Source organism: Mastigoproctus giganteus, chromosome 2, assembly GCF_048544385.1.
Source record: "Mastigoproctus giganteus isolate SK-2022 chromosome 2, ASM4854438v1, whole genome shotgun sequence".
Lineage (NCBI taxonomy): Eukaryota > Metazoa > Arthropoda > Arachnida > Uropygi > Thelyphonidae > Mastigoproctus > Mastigoproctus giganteus.
This window is the reverse complement of record NC_143576.1, coordinates 16262930-16289737: the sequence shown is the minus strand read 5'-3', so window position 1 is coordinate 16289737 and position 26808 is coordinate 16262930. Positions and strand designations below refer to the sequence as shown.

Here is a 26808-nt window from a genome sequence, read left to right as displayed (position 1 = left end):
AATCAAGTTAACCTGTAATGTGTAATCAAAATTAACAACTTTATGTAAATCATATCACAACAATTTACCAGATCTGTTGTCTTTGCAGTCACTGAAAAAGTATAGCAGGAAGTACCACAAAACATCTGAGAATAATATGTAATATTTTAAGAAATTAAAGGTAAATTACACTCCACAGAGGTGTAAGTGCTCATTATTTTTCATCAATTTCGAGTATGGTCTGTCATTATTATACAATTTATCTCTTCCCCCCCCCCACTTCCTTAGCATTTATTAATAAGTTTTGCTTTTGATATTTTCATTATTTTTTTACCAAATCATTTTCCTATTTATAAAATATGCAGGTGGTACATTAAAATATGCTGTTTTTGCTTTTAATAGGAACAATCTAACAGTAATGGATGCTTTAATAGTTCAAGGGCAAGGAGGCCATGGACAAATAAAATTTGGAAATAAAAGTCCAGGAACAGATTCATCTCTCATGTTTGAGCTTACTGAAAAACACCTTAAAGACTGCGATGGTATGTAAAAATGTACATTAAATCATATTAGTAAAAATATTTTACTACATAACAGCAACTTTATCTCTAAGTTCAGTATGAAATTTGTGACTTATCTTTTATCACTGAAATTTTGTGCAGCTCATGGTTTTGGCTTGTAATCTGTTGTTTCTCTCTTAGTAATTGACATTGGCAGCTTTGGTAATAATCTATCATACAAAAAGAAATGGTTGTTTGCATTGAATGTTAACAGACAGTGTTTTACCCTACATGACTAGTGAATGAACTTAATCTGTTTTCATACCAAAAGTATTTTAATATGTATCAGACCACACGTTGTTTAATGTTTCCAGCAGTTCACCATAGAACTTAGAAATTTATGAATATTTATTGGCTCTAAGCATATTTCTTAGTGAACAAAATTTTGGTTTGCTGGGCTATTTAGTATTAGTATCAATGCAGGAAGCAAAGCTTTGTAGCATCTGCTCTAAAAAAATAATAATAAAATAAAATGTCTCCCTAGTTTTATATTTTATCGACTTCTTCCAAATATTTATGTAATACTCTTTAACCTTATAAACTCTCTGACTTCATAAGGTTAGGTTATTAAGATATAGTTGTGCTATATATGTATATATATATATATTTTTTTTTTTTATGTAAACCTCAAACACGAAAGAAGATATTTGTTGACATTGGACTTAAACTTCTGTAGACAGTAATTTTCAGGAAATACATATGAAGGAAGGTTGTTCAAGAAAATGGCAGTTGAATGAATAAACGAGGAAGATGAAAAGTTGGTTCTGTGAGTTTGAAGTTCGACAGTAAATGGATGTTGGCTAGTGGCGGCATGTGTTTGAACTGTTTTGAAAGAGAGAGCAGGAATTATAGAAGCCAATTCAGAAGAACAGTCTGCATGCTTCTTCTACAGATATTCCCGTGGAAATATCTGTAGAAGAGGCATGCAGCAGAAACAGTACATCTATGAGACAGCGAGTGCAGAGACTCTGTTAGAGATGAATCATTAATTAACCTAATTCCCTCTTCTGAATCAAGAAGAGAATCAAGAAGCTTCAGAGATGTTTTGGGAGCACCATTGGTGTGGGAACAATATTCCATTCCATGATAGGGCGGATTTGCGATTTGTACAGTGAACAGCTATTTGGAAGAAAAGTAACGCCGAGAGCGAAAGAGAAAACCAAATTTTTTAGATGCAATAGAAGCAATATTTGTAATGTGTATGTGCCAAGAGAGATTAGAAGTAATCCCCAAAAGAGATATATCATCTCTTTTGTGGATTACTTTTGGAGCAGAAGAATCTTTTTTGCGAGATAGTAGTAGTAGTACTACTACTACTATCTATATAAGACAAGACTGAGTTTTAGAAGTATTGAAATCAACAAGTTGTCTTTGCCCCACTGGAGAATTACCTGGAGATTGGCATTTAAGGAATTGGTGGCAGATTTATGAGAAGTTGAAGCTGATTGAGCAGGACAAGGTTTCTCAAAATGGAAAGTGGAATACAATGTGCTATCATCGGCAAAACTATGGATAGGATTTCCGGTCAATGAAAGAAAGTCATTAATTTACAATAGGAGAAGAGTGGGGGAAAGAAATGAACCTTGGGGGACACCAGCATTAGTGGAGAAGTTAGAAAGACAAAGAGCCATCAACCATCACCCTCAGTGAGCAATCAGAGAGAAAACTGGATAACCAATTACTAAAAACAGTTGGCAAACCATAAGATGGAAGCTTGTTGAGAAGACCTTTGTGCTAAACACAATCAAAAGCATTTAAGATGTCAAGAGCAACTGCTTGTGTTTCACCGAACTTTTCCATTGAATTGGTCCATAAATGGGTAACATGAGCCAGAATATCACCAGTGGATCAACACTGACGGAATCCATACTGGCGATCGTTGATCAGACGGAAGGTTTCTAGGTAGTTTTAAGAGTTGGCAGTTAATTGATTTCTCCATTACTTTAGAAAGAGTAGAAGTAATTGCAATGGGACGATAATTGGATGGGAGGGATTTGTCACCCTTTTTAGGAACTGGCTAGATATGAGCAAATTTCCAAGCAGAAGGAAAAACACCTTTGGAATAAGAAAGTGAAAAAAGGTAGCAAAGAAGAGGAGTAAGTTCAGGAGCACAGGTTTCGAGAACAAGTGGAGAAATACAATCGGGACCTGAAGCTTTCTTAGCATCAAGATTCGTCAAAATCCTTCTGATATCCTTTTGACGGAAGACCACAGGAGGCATTGAATGGAGTGTGTTGGGCATGGTGAGAGGTGTTTTACCACGATCATTAATAGATGAGTTGGAAGAAAAATGAGATGCTAGCAGGTCAGCTTTATTCTTGGCTGAAGTGACAACAGAACCATCTGGTTTGGACAGAGGTGGGAGCAGAGATTGGAAAAATTTGGGGCCAATAGCTTTGGCAAGAGACCAGAATGTTCGGCTACCATTAGAGCAAGAAGCAAGTTTTCTACTCATAGCATGTTTCAGATCTAGTTTGGACTGATTAATAACTGCTTTACAATTGTTGCGAGCTTTTGTGTAGGCAGAAAATAAAACTGAAGAATTAGAAACAAGCCAATTACGATATGCAACGTTCTTCTCTTGAACAGCCTTAGCACATTTATTGGAAAACCAGGGTTCAGATAAAGGATGAGATTTTAAAGTGGAGTGTGGGATAAAGGATTCCATTCCTCCAAGAATAATTTCACTGACACGATCTGAGCAAACTTTGACATCAGAAGTTTTGAAACAGTAATCCGACCAAAAAAAGAAATGTCGTAGGTCATCCCATTTTGCATTCTTGTAATGCCAAACAATACGAGGTTGGGAATAGCCATGAGATAAAGGCTCCATTGGAGAAGATATAATCAAAAAGTTGTGATCTGAGGTGCCTAAAGGACCTCTCTCTTCGACCGTGTACTTAGAAGGGTTGTTTGTGAGAAAAAGATCAAGTGTGTTGACTGTATGGTTAGCATTGTCTGGTATTCTTGTAGGTAAATGAACAATCTGTGCTAGGTCATTAGTAATTGCAAAAGCCTCAGCATCTCAACCAGCTAGGTCGGTGTGACTAGAAAACGGAAGTCAGCTGTAGTTGTGAACATTAAAATCACCAAGGAAAATTATCTCACTGTTAGGTAAGTTGGACTGGAGAAAGTCAAGTTGCAAAGAGAGGAAGAGTTAAAGAGCTCCAAGTGATTATTGGAGTTGGGAGAACGATGGAGACAACAGATGAATTTGATACAATGAGGTAGTAGTAGTGGCATGTGATGCAAGAAAGCAAGCAAGTGGGCAGTGCAGTGTCGAGTCAGTTTGGTGTGACATAAGCATTGGGAGATCAAAATTAAGAGTAGGAGTGTGCTATAGGCCTAATGACTCTGATGAGTATAATAAGAAACTGTACGGGGAAATAGAGTGGGCCAGTAAATCAGAGAGTCTTATAATGGGGGATTTTAATTTCCCAGATATCGACTGGAATTTGGGGGCTGGTCACTCACACACTAGCAAGGCTTTTATGGATTTATTGGATGATTGTTTTCTACATCAGCATGTTCGGGAGGCAACTAGAGGGTGTAATACTCTTGATTTGATTATCAGTAGTGATTTTTTTTTTTTTTTTATGAAAACCCCAAACACGAAAGGTATCAAAACCTATAGTACTTAGTACCATGCATGGGTTGAAGGTGAAGTATGGGGGGAGGGGGATGCCGTATACCTTGCTCTAGAGACTAAACATGGGTTTCACCACTTCAAGCCTCCTTCATGCATTAAGAATCCCCTCGACGTGGGCACCTGTATGTGGTGAGGGGACCTCCCAGTGATGCTGCTGGACCTCCAGACTAGCATCACTGGGATCCAACACCCACAGCCCAGATTCCAGGCTTACATCAATGGAATCCGGCGTGTTTGCCATGTGCTGCGACCCGTGGAAATTCGGAAAGGGGGATCCTGGTGGTTGAGGGGCCCAGCTTCAATACACCACTTTGGCCCCTGCTTCGACAAGACGGGAGGTCCTGGAAGGCCCAGCTAGGATCAATCGGCTAGTAGGCTCGCCTGCGAGGGTCAACCGTATCAATGCCATGCCCCTACCCTCATGGTCCGAGGGACAGGATTCAGGCTGGCGGCGGTGCGGGTATGTTGTCTGGGTAGCCCTGGCGTTCCACTCCCGAGCGCATTTATTGCATGCCGGGTAGTGGGCATTCCTTTGGGCTCCGTGGTGGGTGGGGAGCCCGGGCACTGAACAATTTCAAAAACTCCATGAATCCTGATAAACTTACTTCTTCAGGAGGCCCCAACCCGGTCCCTATCTGAAACTATAGAAAAAGATTCTGATAGCATCATTGCTACAAAGAGGCAGCGAACAGAAATATCATCAGGGCCTGTTCCAAAATTTTTAATTATTCATTCCACCACTGAAAAACCGATTGGCAAAATGTCGCCCTTCTTCATACAGAAAGGGTTAGATGGGTTAGCAGGGTCACCCAAATCAGTTAAGAGGCTCCGTTCTGGAGACCTCTTAATTGAAACCAAAACTGACAGGCAGTCTGAGCAGCTACTCCGTGCAACATCAACCGGAGGAGTACCCATAACAGTGTCACCACATAGAACACTCAATTCATCGAGAGGTGTCGTTTCGGAATGGGACCTTCTCGACGTAACCGAGGAGGAAATCTGCTTAGAATTGAAACCACAGGGAGTTACTGCCGTTAAGAGAATAAATGTGCGTAGGGATGGGAAGCTTGTTAAAACCAGGAGCATTATCCTGACTTTTAACTCGCCCAAACCTCCTGATGAGATTAAAGCTGGCTACATCAACTGCTCAGTGCGTCCGTATGTTCCGAACCCTTTACGGTGTTTTAAATGCCAGAAGTATAGACATTCTCAGATGGCCTGCCGTGGAGTCCTTGCATGCGCTCGATGTGGTGCAAAGGACCACGAAACAACAGCATGTTCAGCCGCAAAACCACCTGCATTAACTGTGAGGGAGAACATCCAGCCTACTCACGAGCATGCCAGAGGTGGAAAGAAGAAAAAGAAATTCAACGGCTGAAGGCGTTTGTTTGTTTGGTTTAGGAGCATTAGCAACTAAGGCCATATTTCTCCGGGATATGCGGTGGTCATTCCCTGACCTTTCCGCATCCTCCGTATTTGGTGGTGACAAGCTCGAACCTCGGTCTAATCAAGAAGCGTGTGCTACGCACTGCTGCTCCTTCCCACTTGGCTACGGAGGCGCCTGGCTGAAGGCAGAGCTAAACATATCGTACCAGGAGGCAAGGAAAGCGGTTAAACCTCTCAACATCAACAAACCTACCTACGCCCAGAAGGTAGCAGGGAGATGTTCCATCGGAACTCAGACGGACATGACCATTCCTCCAAAAGAATCATTCACTCCCATCACACGCTATCTCTTAAGTCCTCAAAAACCTGCACAGAATGAGCAATCAGCTGCCACTCCTATATCGGTACCTCCTAATGCTCCACAAGTAACAAAAGCAATTGCGAAAGAAAAGAATAAGAAAGGTGAAGTACCCCCTAGTACCCAAGAAAACATGGATGTCGAGCAGAAGGAGGTACCTGAAGATTCAGTTTTGGAGCTCTTTGCTGAGGAGGAAATGGACGCTGGTCAGCGTCCATACTTCCCCAAAAAGAATAAAGCCAGAACTGAAAAAGGTAAGCCCTCAGCACCTCGGAAGCCGCCTGATGGACCCACCAAGCCAAAATAATGGCTAAATTCCTACAATGGAATTGTCGTGGATTCCGGCGTAATACTGATGACATCAAGGCCCTCCTGCAAAAGCACGAACCAATTTGCTTTTGTTTGCAGGAGACTTATCTAAAGGCAAATGATAACCCCACCATACATAATATAACACTTTTTCGTAAGGACAGAATTGCGGATGGTCCTGCTCATGGAGGAGTGGCTATCCTTGTGGGGAACCAGACCCCAGTTCAGCCCGTGCTAATTACAACTAGCATTGAGGCTGTTGCAATTCGCCTTACAGTGGGATTTTTATTAACGATCTGCTCGATTTATTTGCCACCTGGGACTGACATCTCCCAGAAAGACCTTGATGATCTTGTAACGCAGTTGCCTCCCCCTTTCTTACTTCTCGGGGATTTTAATGGACATAATACCCTGTGGGGTAGTGCTAACATCAATGGAAGGGGACGAGTCATAGAGCATATGCTAAATGACAATGACCTTTCCCTTCTAAATACTGGAACAAACACCTTCTTTCACGTGCCTACCCGTATCTTTTCTGCCATTGATCTCGCTATCTGCTCCCCTTCTCTACTCCTTTCATTCACTTGGGAAGTGGAGGAGAACCCATACGGAAGTGATCATTTCCCTGTGATAACCTCGCTATACAGTGCGAGACCTTGTCTTCCTCTTAGGCTACCACGGTGGAAGATTGATCAGGCTGACTGGTCTGCCTTCCAACATCAGGCAAATTTCGACCTAAGTACAGTCAGTCAGGAGCCTATCAATGATGCAGTAACGTACATCACAGAAATTATCGTCCCAGCAGCTGCGAATGCTGTTCCAAAAACATCTGCCCGGTTTCCACCATTTCCCAAACCTTGGTGGAATTCATAATGCACAACAGCAAAAAAGGCTCAAAACAAAGCGTGGGGGATATTCCACCGATATCCTACCACAAACAACCTTATAGTCTTTAAACGTGCACGAGCCAAAGCACGCTACATCCGTCGTCAGAGTCAAAAGGAATCGTGGATCCATTTTACTTCATCAATTACTCAGTCCACTAGTACTAAGGCGGTCTGGGATAAAATCCGGAAAATGAAGGGAAAATACACAGCACACCCCTCATCGGTCCTTGAATATAATGGATGTACTCTTGCAGACTCTACTGCAATAGCTAATGCTCTTGGGGAAACTTTTTCTAACATCTCTGCAACATCATCTTTCTCCCCAGAGTTTCTGGTCTTAAAGGGCAACACTGAAAATCAGGCTCTTAAGTTCACATCGAAGGGTTCCCACCCGTATAATGGGCCATTTACTATCCACGAGCTGAAAACAGCACTTGCCCGTACAAAGGCTACCGCTGTTGGACCAGACAACATCCATTATGAAATGATCAAACATCTTTCAACAGAATCCATGGACCGTTTGCTTTTCCTGTATAACAGAATCTTCCTTGAAGAGCACTTTCCGGATACCTGGCGCAAGGCAACTATTCTTGCTTTTGCTAAGCCGGGAAAGGATCCTAAATGTCCAAAAAACTATCGTCCTATTGCTCTGACCAGCTGTCTATGCAAAATATTGGAGAGAATGCTCAATGCTCGTCTCTTATGGTATTTAGAATCGAACGACCTTCTCTCCCCCTTTCAGTGTGGCTTCTGAAGAAACAGGTCCACACTGGACCACTTAATTAGACTGGAAACATCAATCCGAGATGCTTTCCTAAAAAGAGAACACTTGGTGTCCATCTTCTTTGACATGGAAAAAGCATACGACACAACTTGGAGATTTGGTATTTTAAAAGACCTTTACAACCTTGGTCTGAGAGGCCACCTTCCCATTTTTATTAAAAAATTTTTATCCTGCCGTTATTTCCAAGTTCGTGTGGGATCCTCCCTTTCGCAGCCTTTTTGCCAAGAGGAGGGGGTACCACAAGGATCTGTCTTAAGTGTTACGCTTTTTGCCATTAAAATAAATTCTATTTCTGAACAACTTCCTCCAACTATAAACAGTGCACTCTATGTCGATGACTTCAGCATATTCTCTCAATCATGCAATATGAGGGTTATTGAGAGACAACTACAACAAGCTATTGACCGTGTTAACGCCTGGGCCACGGCCAATGGTTTCAGGTTCTCACCGGAGAAGACCGTTTGCGTCCATTTTTGTCGCAAACGTAACCTCCACCCCGAGCCTGAATTACGACTTGGACAAAACACCATTCCAGTTGTATCAGGGGCGAAATTCCTGGGACTCTTTTTTGACAAAAAGTTGACATTTGTTGAACACATTCGTCAGCTTCGTACAAAGTGTACGAGAGGGCTTAACATCCTTCGCTCTCTCTCTTCTACCTCTTGGGGTGCAGACCGATGCACTCTACTACATCTGTACCGTGCACTTGTACGCTCAAAATTAGATTATGTGTCTCAGGTGTATGCATCTTCCAGAAATAGCGCTGTTCGTTGGCTTGACCCCATCCATCACCAAGCCATTCGTATCGCTACTGGTGCATTCAGAACATCACCTGTCCAGTCTGTATGTCGAAGCAAATGAACCATCCTTGTCGCTTCGATGAATGCAGTTGTCTCTACAATATGCCTTCAAGCTGAAGTCCCTGCCGGACCATCCCACGTGGACATCTGTTTTTGAGCCACGATGGGAAAATCTTTATAACACACGACGGACCACCAATCGCCCATTCGGCATTCGTGTTCAAGAGCTACTCAATGAGCTTAACATCTCGGTAGACAAGGTTGCTCGATCACCAAAGGAGCCCCTTCCACCCTGGCATGCACAAACACTAGCATGTGACTTCTCGCTCAAGATTGCGACGAAGTTTAATACTCCAATTTCTGTCTACCTTCAGCTCTATTCACAACACCGTGCAGAATATTCTGACTTCTTGCCAGTTTACACAGACAGCTCGAAGTCAGAATCGTATGTGGGATCTGCTGCTGTCTTTCCAAATAATACCATATCAGAGCAGATACCCCTTGACTGCAGCATTTACACTGCAGAGCTGCATGCCATAGAGTTAGCTCTAGATCACATAAGAAAACACCATTACCAACGGTGTATTATATATGCCGATTCAATGAGTGCACTACAGGCTTTATCAGCGATGTCACACACTAATCATCCAACCCTGTCCCGAATTCAGCAGATAATATACAGTCTCTATGTAAGTGGATTCGATATCCGCTTCTGCTGGATCCCCAGTCACATCGGGATTAGAGGAAATGATTTGGCTGACATTGCAGCCAAATCGGCACACCTGACAGATAATCTTGACCTGTTAGTCCCCTATACAGACTACAGGCAAGTGATCCATAGTAACCTACAATCTCAGTGGCAAGATTCGTGGCATCGACTGAATACTACAAACAAACTATGTCGAATTAAGCCTGTGATCCATCCTTGGCGGTCCAGCTTACGCAGGGATCACAAAGAGGAAGTTGTTCTTGCTCGGCTCCACATAGGACACTGTCATGTTACACACTCCTTTTTGCTGAGGGCTGATGACCCTCCTATGTGCGAGCAGTGCGACACCATTTTATCCGTTAAACATATTTTATATGACTGTACCAATTTTAGAAATGCTCGTTTTACCGTTTTTAACCATCTGACTGAGCCATATACACTCAGCCAGATTTTATCCGACAATGACCATGTGTCTGCTATTTTTAGTTTCCTAAAAACAGTAAACCTTTTTACTCATATTTAAAAAATCTTATTTTTTTTTTTTTAAGATTTATTATTGTTACTTGTTTACTGATATTTGTCTTTTACAGTTTATAGTTGTTTTTATACCCTGACTTAGTGACCTAATTCATTAGGTCACTGAAAATTTTACCTTTTTATGACAAGGTTTTGGCGCATTATAGCCTTAGTTCCTGATGCGCCAATAAAACTCAATCAATCAATCAATCAAGCATTAAGAATCTGCTGGTAAATGAACCACTAGGTGGCAGTGATCACAGTGTGCTGAAGTGGGATTTACTCAAAGAGGTAACTACCATTAGGGGTAAAGGAAAGGGTTATTACTTTCGTGAAGGCGACTACGATGGACTCAGACAGTATTTAAATTCTATACAGTGACCAACTGATGATGTTACCAACAGCAAATTCAAAATGAGAAGCATTCAAAGAACTTATCTTGGAAGCTACTAGGCTTTACATACCAACTAAGAAATATTGTTCAAGGTTTAGGCTTAAGTGGATGTCAGATGAACTAATGAGACATATGGCAGAGAAGAAAAATGCATGGGATACATACAAATTAACACGTGACACAGAAGCCTATGATAGATACAAGTTGATCTGTAACCAAGTTACAAAGGAGGTTACGCAGGCAAAGGCAGATTACGAGAAATCTTTGGTAAGGGATGCAAAGAAAAACAGCAAAGAAAAACAGCAAAAAAACAGCTTTACTTATGTAAACTCTAGAAGGAAGGGGATGAATCAGATTGGTCCACTTGATATCGATGGGTCAACTGTTGATGATCCTGCTCAGGTAGCTAACAAACTGAATGAATATTTTGCGTCGACATTCACTTCTTCTTCTTTAATGCTGCCGAATGGCGTTTGAGACTTCGTTTTGATATTGTTCTCTGTCTAGCGCTGCGTGTAGAATTTGTGCTGTTGTCATGTGAAGCCAGGTGTTGATGTTATCTAGCCATGCCATTTTCGGTCTGCCTGGGCGTTTCTTGCCTTCGATCTTTCCCTCCAGGATGAGTGGTAGAAAGTGATATTTTTGTTGGTTCCTAGCGATGTGACCTAGGTATTTGCATTTCCTGCTGATGATGGTTTTGAGCAGGTCCCGTTCCGTGTGCATGTCCTGCAGGACCTGTACGTTGGTTATCTTGGCTGTCCACGGAATTTTCAGCATTCTTCGGTAGAGCCACATTTCGAAGGCCTGGAGCTTTTTTGTAGTGGCTGATGTTAGAGTCCAGGTTTCTACACCGTACAGCAGTATTGGCCAGATGTAGCATTTCAATGTGCGTAATTTGAGCATGATGTTCAAGCTTCTGTCGGTGAGGAGGGTTCTCCATTTGGTGAATGCCTGCCTGGCTTGTTCAATTCTGCTTTTGATTTCGGCCTCATGGTTCAGCTGGTCATCAATGAGTACTCCGAGATACTTGAAGCGGTGTATTTGCTCTAATTTTTCGTTGTTTAGTTTGATCGTGATTTTGCTTGCAGTCCTGCTGACCTTCATCACCTTTGTTTTCTTTTTGTTGATTCGTAGTCCCCATGCTTGGCTTTCTATGTCCACTTCATTCAAGATGGACGAAGTGGACATAGAAATTCGACATTCACACATGAGGAGTTATTCAGCGAGGGGAATGCCAGAGGTGTATTCAACTCTGGCAGTAAGCTAGAGAATCTTGTAATAACTGAGAGTAAAGTGGAGGAGAAATTATTGAAGATAAATACAAGAAAGGCACCTGGGGTGGATGGGATCTATCCAGTTATATTAAAGGAGGCAGCAAAGGAAGTAAGCAAACCCTTAGCCATAATTATGAGAGCTTCCTTGGACTCAGGGGAAGTACCCATGGACTGGAGATGTGCAAATCTGACCCCAATTCACAAAGGAGGATCAAAGGCTGACACAAGTAATTATAGACCTGTTAGTTTAACTTCTGTTCCTGGAAAATTAATGGAGGCACTGGTTAAAGAAGCATTGCAGGATCATCTAGACAAGACTTCAGTTATAGCTCAGACACAGCATGGTTTTGTTAAGGGGAAGTCTTGCCTGACCAATTTGATTGGATACTATGATGCAGTCACAAAAGAACTGGATGCAGGGAATAACTTTGATATTATATACTTGGATCTTAGAAAGGCTTTTGATACAGTTGCACATGAAGACTGCTGCACAAATTGGAGCAGTGTGGCATTGGAGGCAAATGCTGCTATGGATAAAGGGGTGGTTGAGGGGGAGAAGACAGAGAGTGGTAATCAATGGACACTGCTCATCGTGGACTAATGTTATTAGTGGAATCCCTCAGGGTTCAAGTATTGGCCAGTATTGGGTCCATTATTGTTTTCTGTATTTATAAATGATGTTGATGATGGTATATCAAGCTTAATGTCCAAGTTTGTAGACGATGCGAAGGTTGGCAGGGTTGTCAAGGACACTACTGACACTATGCTGCTGCAACAGGATCTGGAAAGGTTCAGCAGATGGGCTGAGAGGTGGCAAATGAAGTTTAACATTGACAAATGTAAAGTACTACATATGGGAAACAGCAACCCCAGAGCAACATATCAACTCTGTGGTACTACACTGACAGTGGTAGAGAATGAAAGGGACCTGGGGGTGGTTGTGCAGGCAGATATGAAGTTTTCTGAGCAGAGCAGACGGGCTGCAAGAGTAGCTCATGGTGTATTAGCCATGATATATAGGAATTTTTCTAGCAGGGATAAGGAGGTGATTATTCCCTTGTATAAGGCAATGGTCAGGCCACATCTAGAGTACTATATACAGGTCTGGAGGCCTCATTTCAAGAAGAATGTAGAGATGCTGGAACGAGTACAGAGAAGGGCAACGAGATTAGTGAATGGAACAAAGGGGTGCTCTTACGAAGAAAGGCTTAAGTTTTCAAATTACAGTGTCTGGGGACTAGGCACCAGCGAGGTGATCTGATAGAGGTGTATAAAGCCTTGAATGGTTTGAGCATGCTCAATGCTGATGGGATTCTTCCTCTTGCTCAGAATAATCACAATTGAGAAAAGACAGATGTAGGATAGACGTGAAGAAATTTGCCTTTAGCCAGCGGGTGGTTGGTTGGTAGAATAGACTTCCATCCCTTGTCGTGGAAGTTAAATAAGTTTAAGGCTCAGCTGGACAGGTATTTCGAACGAACAGAGGGGTGAAGTGGAAGTGGTTATTTTTTATTTATTATTATTTTATTTATTTATTTTTTTTTTTTTTTTTGGCTGATGCTGCATAAGCTTGCTTTCTTGCATCAAATGCCTCTGCTAATGCTAAAGTGTATGAGCTTATGCAGCATCAGCCAAAAAAAAAAAGAAAAAAATCAAAAAATCACATCGTTCCCTCCAAATGCCTGTCCAGTTCCTCCTTAAATTTATTTAACCTATCAACTTCCAGAATGACAGATGGAAGTTTGTTCCAGCAATTAACCACCCGCTGGCTAAAGGCAAATTTCCGCACATCTATTCTATGTCTGTCTTTTCTTAATTTGTTTATGCCCCCTTAGGTTCGTAATCTGAACAAGTGGAAGGATCCCATCAGAATTCAGCGTGCTCAACCCATTTAAGGCCTCATACACCTCAATCAGATCACTGCGCAGGTGCTTAGTCTCCAGCCACTGCAATTTGCAGAATTTAAGCCTCTCTTGATAAGAGGATCGCTTCATTCCACTCTCCAATCTTGTTGCCCTTCTCTGTACATGCTCAAGCAAATCTACATCCTTCTTAAAATTAGGCCTCCAGTCCTGTACGCAGTACTCAAGGCGCGGCCTGACCATTGCCTTATACAGAGGGACAATCACCTCCTTCTCCCTGCTAGCAAAATTCCTATATATCATTGACAAAACCCCATGACCTGCACTGTCAGCCTGTCTGCATTGCTCAGAAAACTTCATATCTGACTGCACAATTACTCCCAGGTCTTTTTCATTTTCTACCACCTCAAGCGTAGAACCACACAGTTGGTACGTTTCTCTGGGTTACTTCTACCCATATGCAGTACTTTGCATTTGTCGAGGTTAAACTTCAGTTGCCACTTCTTAGCCCATCTGCCCAAATTATCTAGATCCTGTTGCAGTTAGCGCACTGCCATTACTGTCATTAACAACCTTGCCAACTTTGTATCATCTGCAAACTTCGACACTAAGCCTGATATACCTTCATCAATATCATTGATAAATATACAAACCAACAGTGGACCCAACACCGAACCCTGTGGGACTCCACTAATAACATTAGTCCACGAATAGCAGCAACCATTAATTATCACCCTCTGTCTTCTCCCACTCAGCCATCCTTTTATCCATTGTAGCAACTTACCCTTAATACCATTCTGCTCCAATTTGTATAATAGTCTTCCATGCGCAACAGTGTCAAAAGCTTTCCTGAAATCCAAATATACAAAGGGTACTAGGAAAGTTTTGCAATATGACGCAACAATGAATCACAGGAAGCTGCTTGTTGCTGCATGTTGAGACATGTTCATATGTGCATAGTAGCCGCCGCACCAAGTCGATGGGCTCAGTTATTCATTAGTGGTGAGAGTGTAAAGTGCTTGCGATGGCATCGTGGTCACAAAATGAGATAAGGACAGTTTTGCGGTATAATTTCGTGCGTGGTTTAACCATAGACCAGTGCTTAGAAGAAATGACTCCTGCACTAGATGATGATTGTCCACATTGTACAACGATATTCAGGTGGTATAGAGAATTCCAAAGGGGAAATTTCACTCTGGAGGATTCTGAGAGGCCGGGAAGGCCACGAACGTCAGTTACGGAGGAAAACGTTACTGCTGTGAGGAAAATGCTTGACGAAAACAGGCGAGTGACCTACCAACAGATAGAGGATACTTTATGCCTAAATGCACCAGCAATTCGTTCGATTCTGAAAGATCATTTGCACGTGAAGAAACTTTGTTCTCTCTGGGTGCCGCATCAACTGACTGAAGAGCAGATGACACAGCATGTGACTTGGTGCCGGGAGATGATAAAAAAGTTTGATAAGGGACAATCTCGGTATGTGAACAACATCGTGACAGGTGACGAGACTTGGCTGTACTATTACGATCTGCCGACCAAGGCTCAAAACAAAGTTTGGGTCTTTGATGATGACGACACACCCGTAATTGTCAGAAAATCCCGATCTGTAAAGAAGAAAATGATAGCTGTATTTTTCAAATCAAGTGGAATTGTGGAACGTGTCGTTTTGGACACGCAGAAGACAGTCACAGCTAAGTGGTATACTGAACAATGCCTGCCTAAAGTCATTGGATCTATGAAGAACCTGCGGCCAAAGTCAAGAATGGACACCTGGTACCTCCATCACGATAATGCTCCAGCTCACCGCGCCAAAGCCTGCACCGAATATTTGACCACGACAGGACTGAAACTTCTCGAGCACCCTCCCTACAGTCCAGACCTTGCTCCCTGTGATTTTGCGCTGTTCCCGCATGTGAAAATGAAGCTAAAAGGGAGGCGGTTTTCCAGTGATGAGGACCTTCTACGGGCTTGGGACAACGAGTGTGCTTTACTCCCTAGTGAAACTTGGCAGAACTGGTTTAAAGATTGGTTTCGGAGGAGGGAGAGGTGTATTGAATGTAGAGGAAATTACTTTGAAAAAATTAAATAAACAAAGCTGTATTGCAAAACTTTCCTAGTACCCTTTGTATAATATCAAAATTATTTTTTGCATCCAGTTCCTTTGTAACCACATCATATACAGGTAGAGAGACAAGTCTCTGACAGGGAATATCAGAACTGACATATGCACAAGTACCACCTTTGAGGCGAAAGGAATCATATAGTGAATAATTTGGAAAACTGAGAGGAGCAGTATTTGAATCAACCGATAACTGAGATTCTGTCAGAAAAAGTACAGGGGGTTTGGCAGACTGCAAGTGGAAATGGACATCGTTGTGATTAGAATTGAGACCACGTATATTTGTGAAATGAATTAGGAAGTGTTTGGGAGGTTTGGTTTTTTTCGCAGATAAACTTACTCTATTAGTTTGACAATTGATGGTGTATTCAATAGTAAGAAAAAGTGGTTGGGACATGCTGTATGAAGTAATGAAATATTTGGATATGGCGTACACATGGTATGAATATACCCAGAGAATAGAGATTCTCCCTACCCAACAAACAGTCTCTAGAGCACAAAAAACTTTTGTGTCTAGTTATAAAATAATTTTTTTAAAAAATTAATAATTATTATTGAAGCACTCTTACAAATAACTTTAGCAATTGTGTAGTATTTCTTACTTAGTGCCAGTCTTAATGCCATCTTTTCATCATTTTTTTCTATATCTATGAACACAGTGAGATCAGATACTTAGGAGAAATGCTACAGTCATTATAGAACAATAATTAAAACTAAGATTCAAATCTGGCTACCATTTGTATAATTGCAAAACACAAAAATTACAAGACAGCTACCGTGGTTCATCAACCAGTAAATGAAAAGAAACAAACAGTGGTATCATAAAGTAGTCAGTCTTTTGGGAAAATGGCCTACAGCACAATTTCCAGGCAATGTCATTATGTAAGGGCAACATCAAAAAGCAAAATGCCAACCTAGGAACTCTAATGTTTATGAATTAAAAGAGCTAATTAATTAAATTTCCTGCAAGAACTTTTTAGACATCTTGGGGGCAAAATGTTTGGAACCTTAAAAAAAGTTACTGTAACTGAAAATGAGCCATGGTCGTCCAACACCTTGCGGTGGTTCATGGGGGTTTCCCTCCTTGAACCACTTTTGGTAAGTACTAACCACAGCTGACCGTGATCACCCCACCAGCCATGCCATTTTGGATATGCTCTGACCCAGTTGTCTGTCCATTACAATTTGGCCTTTGTCAAACTTGCTTAAGTCCGCTGCCCTTCCCATCTGAAGAACAAGAGTAACACTGATTTACGGAGCTCAGTATCAGGTGTTTTCTATACCCTGTTCCGACCCGCGCACGTGCCGTAGTTCACCTGCAGTTGCTTTGATTTGCATAACGACTCACTGGTTATAGTGTTTTGGCTCATCAGTGTGTATATATATAAGTTAGTAGTCGTGAAAGGCAATGTGCTAACGTTACGGTACTAGTAATGCTAATTGTGGAGAACAAAGGGCGAACTGAACAGAAATCGCTGTCTTGGTGAACAAAGAAGGGAGCTAAGATAAAGGAGAAGTAATAAGAATTAATAAGAATAACTTAGTGCTGTTCGTCCTGTGACGTCAGCACCTTTTCCAGGGGCCAGTCGCCAAAATCAAAGGAGGAAATGGCATTAAGTGGGTATAGCCTCTGTTTCTGACATGAAATACACGCCGCACATGAGACACGGGAAAAGTAGGTAAAGTCCGTTAAAAAAAATTTTTTTTTTTATTTTAAATTTTAACATGGGGCGTGCGTATATTTCATGGCTGACCCGACACAGACTGGAAGTAAAGATTAAAAGAATAAAAAGTAAGAAATAGGATAACTTACTGGGGTCATGGCGATCAATAATGCTGTGGAGAAATAAAATGTTAAACTGAATGTGGGCTGCAGTATATGATGTAAACTGGAAACCTCTGGTGTAAGAAATTGGGAAAATTTTAAGATTAAATAAATTAAATAATTAAGTTGGGCTAGTTATCCCATGTTGTCGCAGGTTGAAGATGTATTAACATAAATTAAATTAGCGAAGTAGTAAATTGGTAAATTAAAATTAAACCAATTTTGTTACGAAAGGGTTAGTGGTAGGGTTACCCTTTAAAAGTTAAATGTGTGAAGGAATGCATCCCAGGATAGAAAGGAATAATAGGCTAGCAAAGTAGTGGTAAATAGTTGCTGAACTTTGTATAGGCGAGGAAAGTGTTTTAAAGCAGAAAAGGAGCATCTCGGGTATTGTGTTCGGTAAACTAATGGCTCGCGAGAAATAAAAATATAGGGGATAAGAAAGCATAAAGACAAATTAATGGTGCTAGGGCAGTTCGGGGTTGCTATACCCGTTCCTATAGTAGGACCCTGAACATTTTCCGAACAGGTATAGCACCATCTTTTTGTCTTTATGCTTTCCTATCCCTATATTTTCCTACCCCCTTTAGAGGTAAAATTTCTTTACTAAACCAAAGAAATATGTCACTAGACCTAAGAAAAAGAATTATGAAAACATATATTTGGTCAATTGCTTTGTATTCACCAGAGACATGGACATCAAACAAAACCAACTTGAAAAAACTAGAGGCTTTTGAGATGTGTTGCTAGCGAAGAATGGAAAAGATTAGCTGGACAGAAAAAATGAGTAATAACATGGTTTTGCAAGGTGTAGGAGAAGAAAGAGAATCGCTAAGAAGAATCAGAAGACAATGGATCGGACACACCATGAGGCATAGAGGGATGTTACTGGATTAGCTGGAAGGCAAAATACCTTGAAAAAGAAAACAAGGAAGACCAAGAAACAGCATCATAAATACAATTCTGAAGGAAACTGGGCTTTGAAGCTATCACAAGACCGGGAGACATGGAGACAGCTTAACAAAGGGGCAAACCAGTCGATAGACTGATACACTGAAGAAGAAGAGAAGAAATGTAGATAAAAAAAAATCTACATTTGTAGATACCCATTACTTACAAGCAAAATTTTCTTTAGTTACAGCATTGCTTTCATATAGTAAAAGAACTTTTTAATTTCAATTTAATCAGAACTTTACATATTTATTATTTCAAAGGATTTCCCAGTGATAACAGTTGCCCAGTGCATAAATAAAATAAGCACAGACCTCAAAATCATAACTTTGGATTATTTGCTATTTTGAAATGAAACAAAAATGTAATTTCTAGGTGAACATATATTTGAAAAGAAAAGGTACTTCCACATTAGTTGTTATTTTCTTAACAATAATTGTAACAACTATTGCTGCAGGCGATGTAAAATCTGCCAAAAAGATTAAAAAAATTTGACTGTTTCAATGCTTTTGTCAAAATATGTGTAAATATATATGTTATCTGCAGTAATTTTGTAGGCCATATGCAAGTGACAAGGGTAATAAATTACCACTCTTCTGTGACTGCATTCATTATTACCACAATATCAGTTAAAGACAAATTCAGATTTGTGAAGTGACTTAATAAACTTTAAAGAGGTGAAACATGTTTCACTAAAATTCTTGTATTTTTTATTTCATTAACCTTTATTCAGTACAAATAGTAACATAACTGTAAATTTTGTCTTTTAGGTGCTCGTAATAGCAAATTCATGCAACCTAATTTCACAGTAAGGAGGGCCTTTACAGCTAGGAACACTGGTGAGCTTCCTGTTTATGTAAGTGGCTTTGACATTAGTGGATTTCCTTGTGAAGGATTTGGATTCAGAGTTCTTAACTGTCATGGATTTGAGCTGAAACCAAATGCCAGTAAAAAAGTGGATATAGCGTAAGTTTACTATTACTGCTACTGCTATCAAACTGAAATTCTTGCTATTTTTAAGAATTATAATCATACTTATGAAATACAGAAGAGTCATCAAAAGTTTAAATCAGTAGGCAAAGCATTGTAATGATGTGAATATCAAGGTATAAAAATATTTTGGGAATTATCTGTAAAACCCTCCCCAGTAAGAGAAACTGAAGTTCAAGACAGTTTACACTAGTTTTTATTCAACAAATGTTGATGTACAGTAAGACTCCCGTATCCGCAGGGAATACTTTCCAAAACCTATTATGGATGGCTGAAACCGCGGATATAAGCAAACACCTACTGACTCCATATATAAAGTGATTTTCTTGTGCATACAATAAAGTTTAATTGATAAATTAAACACACAGTAAGACATTACCAACATAAATATGGTAATAACAAAGTACTCTCAATTTACCAGGATTAGATTAACCGGGACACTTCAAGATTCCAAATAAAAAAATAAACCAGAAATCATAAAATTCAAGTAATAACTAGAATAGGTATAAACAGATATTTTGCAAGTCATAAATAAGTGACAAAAAGCGGCAATATAAGTCGTCGTCATTGTAAGATGAGATTAGTGTACCTATTATCTTGCAACCCCCAACTTTTTTTGAGCAGTGGGGGTCTGCTCAAAAAAAAGACCGAATGTTCAGTTTGATTTAGTGCGTTGTGTCAATTTGTTGTGTTCTGTTGCACCGCAAAAGGACAAATTTTGTTTCGTTATTTGTGTCAGGTATGTCGGATTTTTTTTATAGTAACTGTTTTTTATTTATTTATTTTTTTTAATTTTTTTTTTTTGTTTAGAAATCATGAAAATGATGGGCAAACGCAAGAGTTGTGCTTTCAAATTAAACAAAAACTTCAAATTATTCAAAAGTTTGAAAACAGTGCATCCATTAAATCTCTAAAGAACCATTATAATGTTGGTGACCAAACCATATGTGACATTGTAAAAAAGAAAGGGAAGCATCGTATTGGATATGTGAGGACGTCTTTAAGTTTTTTGGGGGGTTTTTTTCGTTTTTACCTTGGGTAACTGAATCAGTGGATACGGGGGCACAACTGTATACCAAAATGTTTGTACCTTGTGTTTTTGAAGGCAAAAATTACTCTATAAGAAAAATGCGAAGAAACTCTGCTGAATTTTTTGGCAATCACAGATCAGATCACTGATTACTGTTTTTTATGTATGCTTCACAAAGGAGACAATTTTATTTTACAGGTACAGCAAGATTTTGATTATCTGAATTTCTATTAACTAAGCTTCTGTGAACCAAACCAGCTGGCTGACCAAAGCAATAAAAGGAAACAAAAGAAAAGGATGATACAGTAACTTTTTACTCTTTTTACTATTCCCTAGTAAAAAGAGTTACCCTGTAAATTCTATACACTGTCATTACATGACAGTGTATAGCCACTGGACTTTCAACCAACCTCTTGAACTGTAAAGAGGAACTCCGAAAGTCTGATACCAAGATTAATTAATATCTGTTCAAACGTAGAATTAACAGGAACCATCGTAAACCTTTGGAAAACTTTTCTGGGAAGTGTGTAATGCTTTTCAATAATCTAATTGCCATAAGTGAGAGAGAATATTTAATTTAGTGCATAATATATATAATATAACATACTTTATTATTGTAAAGGAATTACAGATAATATGTAGGCATTCCCTAGTAAAAAGAGTTACCAAGTTCATAAAGAAGCAGGTTATTATTTCAGTCCTAGTGTTCAAATAGTTTGAGAAAAGAATGTTACTGTGTTTTGTTTTTTTTTTTTTTTTTTTCCATAATTACTGTTTGGGGACATTATTGCCGCCAGTGAAAAAATGTGTGCTTCTGTTCACTTTAGAAATGATTATCTTATCCATAAGTCAACCGAAAGTTACTAATATCATTTTTAATTAAATAACATCACCGTGAAGTAATTTTTAAAGTGAGTGGAAACCACTATATAGGAAATTGTTTTTAATTAATCGTGTTTAAGATGAAAGAAGTGCTGTAGTAAGTTCAACTTGTTTTTATTTATTTTTTTTTATTATTATTATTTTTTTAAATATTGGTATTAAAATGGTGTTAGACATATAATGCAGAGCATTTGTAGGCTTTTGCTGTGCTGGCAGTGGCTAAAAAAAAAAAAAAACAGAAAAGAAGAAATTGTAATTTTTTGAGAAATCACACATTTTTATCAAGTTGTTAACTTAATCATAACAGTTATTCTTTTTCTGGTTGTTAGAATGTCATTAGCATACTTCTAGTAATAAAGAGTGGTGGTGGGAATTGGTTCAGTAAATGGTGTACCTATAGTTTGGAGAACTTTATTTGTAGATCATTGTTCCCTACAATATTCTTTAAGTAGAGAAACATATCCAAACTGTTTTCTTCCAATTTCCTAAGCCAGGGCAATCTTCTTTCTAATGAAGGTGTCAATTTTGTCATTCACTACTAGAAGATTTGTGTTGTAGCCCTGCATACCTGCATTCAGTGAACTGGACTTCTGAAAAATGTCACTTACATTGACCAACTTCATTATGAAACTTTCATTGTAAAAATATTCAGAATTTTCTTGATTTTCTTCTTCTAGAAAGAGAGCTAATTCTTCTTGTAAAAGATAAACTCAAGCCACAACATTTTCTCGTGACAGTCACCAAGAATTGGAGTAAAACAGAAGTGTGACTTGTGTTGAGCTCCCATCTCTTCACAATGCTGTGCATAAAGCCTGTCTTTCAATAGATGTGTTTTGATGCGATTCATGGTTTTAATCACAATGTTCAACATTTCATTCAGTTCTGGGCATAACTCCTTCATAGCCTATGAATCTTGGTGTATCATCCAAATAGCTTTTGCTGCCACTTGTTTAATTAGGACCCATACTCTTTCAGCATTTTCGGCCATTACTCTGGCACGTCTGTTCATACTCCAACATAGTGTGACCACTTTATATGTTGTTGTTTTTTTTTTTTTATGTGAACCCCAAACACGAGAGGTATTAGGACCTATAGTACTTAGTACCGTGCTTGGGTTTGAGGTTAAGATGATGAACAATATTCCATGGCAGGGCGGATTTGCGATTTATACAGAGTGAGCAGCTGTTTGGAAGAAAAGTAACGCCGAGAGCGAAAGAGAAAACCAAGTTTTTTAGATGCAGAGGAAGCAATATTTGTAATGTGCCTGTGCCAAGAGAGATTAGAAGTCAGGGTAATCCCCAAAAGAGATATATCATTTTGCCTAGAAATCGGAGTGTCACTAAAGATAAGCATAGGAGTAGAAGAATCCTTTTTGCGAGATATAAGACAAGACTGAGTTTTAGAAGGGTTGAAATCAACTAAGTTGTCTTTGCCCCACTGGAGAATTACCTGAAGATCGGCATTTAAGGAATTGGTAGCAGATTTTCGAGAAGTTGAAGCTGATTGAGCAGGACAAGGTTTCTCAAAATGGAAAGTTGAATGCAATGTGCTATCATCAGCAAAACTATGGATAGGATTTCCAGTCAATGGAAGAAGGTCATTGATATACAAGAGGAAAACAGTGGGGGAAAGAACTGAACCTTGGGGGACACCGGCATTAGTAGAGAAGTTAGAAGACAGAGAGCCATCTACCATCACCCTCAGTGAGCGATCAGAGAGAAAACTGGATAACCAATTACTAAAAACAGTTGGCAAACCATAAGATGGAATCTTGTTTAGAAGACCTTTATGCCAAACACGATCAAAAGCCTTTGAGATGTCAAGAGCAACTACTTGTGTTTCACCGAACCTTTCCATTGAATTAGTCCATCAATGGGTAACATAAGCCAGAATATCTCCAGTGGATCGACACTGACGGAATCCATACTGGTGATCGTTGATCAGACGGAAGGTTTCTAGGTAGTTTAAGAGTTGGCGGTTAATTGATTTCTCCATTACTTCAGAAAGAGTAGAAGTAATTGCAATGGGACGATAATTGGATGGGAGAGATTTGTCACCCTTTTTAGGAACTGGCTGGATATGATCAAATTTCCAAGCAGAAGGAAAAACACCTTTGGAATAAGAAAGTGAAAAAAGGCGGCAAAGAATAGGAGTAAGTTCAGGAGCACAGGTTTTAAGAACAAGTGGAGAAATACCATCAGGACCTGGAGCTTTCTTAGCATCAAGATTCATCAAAATCCTTCTGATATCCTTTTGACGGAAGACCACAGGAGGCATTGAATGGAGCGTGTTGGGAATGGTGGTAGGTGTTTTACCAAGATCATTAATACATGAGCTGGAAGAAAAATGGGATGCTAGAAGGTCAGCTTTATCCTTGGCTGAAGTGGCAACAGAACCATCTGGTTTGGACAGAGGTGGGAGTAAAGATGGGCAAAAGTTGCGGCCAATAGCTTTGGCAAGAGACCAGAATGCTCGGCTACCATTAGGGCAAGAAGCAAGTTTTCTACTCTTAGCCTGTTCAAACTCTAGTTTGGACTGGTTAATAACTGCTTTACAACTGTTGCGAGCTTTGGTGTAGGCAGAAAATGAAACTGAAGAATTAGAAACAAGCCAATTACGATATGCAACATTCTTCTCTTGGACAGCCTTAGCACATTTATTGGAAAACCAAGGTTTAGATAAAGGACGAGATTTTAAAGTGGAGTGTGGGATAAAGGATTCCATTCCTGCAAGAATAATTTCACTGACACGATCTGAGCAAACGTTGACATCAGAAGTTTTGAAACAGTAATCCGACCAAGGAAAAGAAGAAAAGAAGTCTCGCAGGTCATCCCATTTTGCATTCTTGTAATGCCAAACAACACGAGGTTGGGAATAGCCATGAGATAAAGGTTCCATTGGAGAAGAGACAATCACCAAGTTGTGATCTGAAGTGCCTAAAGGACTTCTCACTTCGACCGTGTACTTAGAAGGGTTGTTTGTGAGAAAAGGATCAAGCGTATTGGCTGTATGATTAGGATTGTCCGGTATTCTTGTAGGTAAATGAACAATCTGTGCTAGATCATTAGTAATTGCAAAAGCCTCAGCATCTCGACCTGCTGGGTCGGTGTGACTAGAAAACAGAAGCCAGCTGGAGTTGTGAACATTAAAATCACCAAGGAAAATTACTTCGCTGTTAGGAAAGTTGGACTGGAGAAAGTCAAGTTGCAAAGAGAGGAAGTCAAAGAGCTCCAAGTGATTAGTGGAGTTGGGAGAACGGTAGAGACAACAGATGAATTTGACACAATGAGGTAGAGAGATTTTAAGCCAGAGAAGATCAAAGAGAGGAGATTCCAAATTGCCAAGTCTCTGACAGGGAATATCAGAACGGACATATGCACAAGTACCACCTTTGAGGCGAAAGGAATCATACAGCGAATAATTTGGGCATCTGAGATGAGCAGTAGATGAATCAACCGATAACTGAGATTCTGTCAGAAAAAGTACATGGGGTTTGGCAGACTGCAAGTGGAAATGGACATCGTTGAGATTAGAATTGAGACCACGTATATTTGTGAAATGAATTAGGAAATCCTTGGGAGGTTTAGATCTTTTCGCAGATAAGCTTGCTCTATTAGTTTGACAATTCATGGTGTATTCAATAGTAAGGAAAAGTAGGTGGGACATGCTGTATGAAGTAATGAAATTTTTGGATATGGCGTACATGTGGTAAGAATATACCCAGATCCTTGACATAACGTGGCCTCGACAATGCTCCCCGCATACACACTACTCGGACTCCCTCCAGTCACTATCTGGCAGAGTAGAGGTAGCAAGATTATACACTAGCTGATCCGGAAGCTTCCTAGAGAGTTACCAATAGGTTCAGTCCGGTGTACTAACTAGCGGCCGGCCTGCGAACACCGTTTTAGAGCTGTGCCTTCGAAATGTAAGGAATATTGGATCTCGCCACGACGTTCATCATAACCTCAAAAGTCATCAATCATACTGCATGATGGAAGAGATAGGGAAAGGTTGACCGGAACTTAGCTCTAGAGACTAAACATGGGTTCCACCATTTCAAGCCTCCAATAAGCAAAGTGGTGGTATTTCACCGGTTGATGAGAGTCATCTACCACCTAGTACTGCCTGGTAACATAGAGGGGCGGCGTTCCTCCATGTGGTGTGGGCGCCACACCTCGACCCCTGCTTACGTTGGTTCACACCTGGGTGGTCACCCACCATGTACTTGTGCATGGAGGTTATACCCAGGATTACTAACAGTTCCACCATCGTGAAGGTGCAAGCAGAGGATTTGGCTGTCACAGACCGTCCGGACTTCGCCGAAATTGGGTCCACTTGACTTGAGTGTCACCCGAATATCAGTTTCATCAGCGTTTTAGACTCCCAGATAGCAAGTATAGCTTGTCTAGCATATCTGAGAGAATGTCTGTGATGAAATCATCAATAATTTTGAAGAATTTTAATGCTGTTGCTCTCATTTTTATAGGCTTGCAGAAAGATCTTCATTTATGTTTTTATTGCCAACATATTGTACATATGTTGGCGAGCTGTCTAATCATAACGAATAGATCGCACTTACATTGAGCCATTAGTAGTTCGAGTTTGGAATTGTCCTTAGGAAGGCCAAATTATTTTCAAAACATCTGTTAATGTATTCTTTGGTTTGAACTTGCTTTTTTTTTTTTTTTTTATGAAAACCCCAAACACGAGAGGTATTAGAACCAATAGTACTTAGTACCATGCTTGGGTTGGAGTTTGAGAAGATGAAAAAAGATATTTGTTGACATTAGACTTGAACTTCTGTAGACTGTAATTTTCAGGAAATACGTATGAAGGAAGGTTGTTCCATAAAACGGCAGTTGAATGAATAAAGAAGATGTAAAGTTGGTTCTGAGCTTGAAGTCACACTATAAATGGATGTTGGCTGGTGGCAGCACGTGTTCGAACTGTTTTGAAAGAGAGACCGGGAATTATAGAAGCCAATTCAGAAGAACAGTGCCCATGGAAGTATCTGTAGAAAAGGCATTCAGCAGAAACATACATCTATGAGACAGCGAGTGGAGAGACTCTGTTAAAGATGAGTCATAAATTAACCTAACTGCCCTCTTCTGAATGGAATCTAGAAGCCTGTAAGAGGTTTTGGGGGCATCCCCCCCCCCAGATGTGGGAACAATATTCCATGGTAGGGTGGATTTGCGATTTTTACAGAGTGAACAGCTGTTTGGAAGAAAAGTAACACCGAGAGCGAAAGAGAAAACCAAGTTTTTTAGATGCAGAGAAAGCAATATTTGTAATGTGCTTGTGCCAAGAGAGAGAGAGGGGAGGGTGAGAACTGAACCTTGGGAAATACCAGCATTAGTGGAGAGGTGAGAAGACAGCCATCTACAATCCAGTTTTCTCTCTGATTGCTCACTTAGGGTCACAGAGGAAACTGGATAACCAATTGCAAAAAACAGTTGGCAAACCATTAGATGGAAGCTTGTTTAGAAGACATTTATGCTAAACACAATCAAAAGCCTTTGAGATGTCAAGAGCAAC

The 26808-nt window shown here is 40.0% G+C and overlaps 1 protein-coding gene across 1 annotated transcript in view; it reads left to right on the top strand.

The window, feature by feature from the left end:
- The window catches only part of Tmem131 (Transmembrane protein 131), a 448968-nt gene that overhangs the window by 281394 nt on the left and 140766 nt on the right, over window positions 1-26808 (top strand). Inside the window, exons 25-26 of the mRNA XM_090388275.1 lie at window positions 382-521; window positions 19136-19331. Coding sequence (XP_090244401.1) covers window positions 382-521; window positions 19136-19331 — 336 coding nt within the window. The remainder of the gene's footprint in view (window positions 1-381; window positions 522-19135; window positions 19332-26808) is intronic.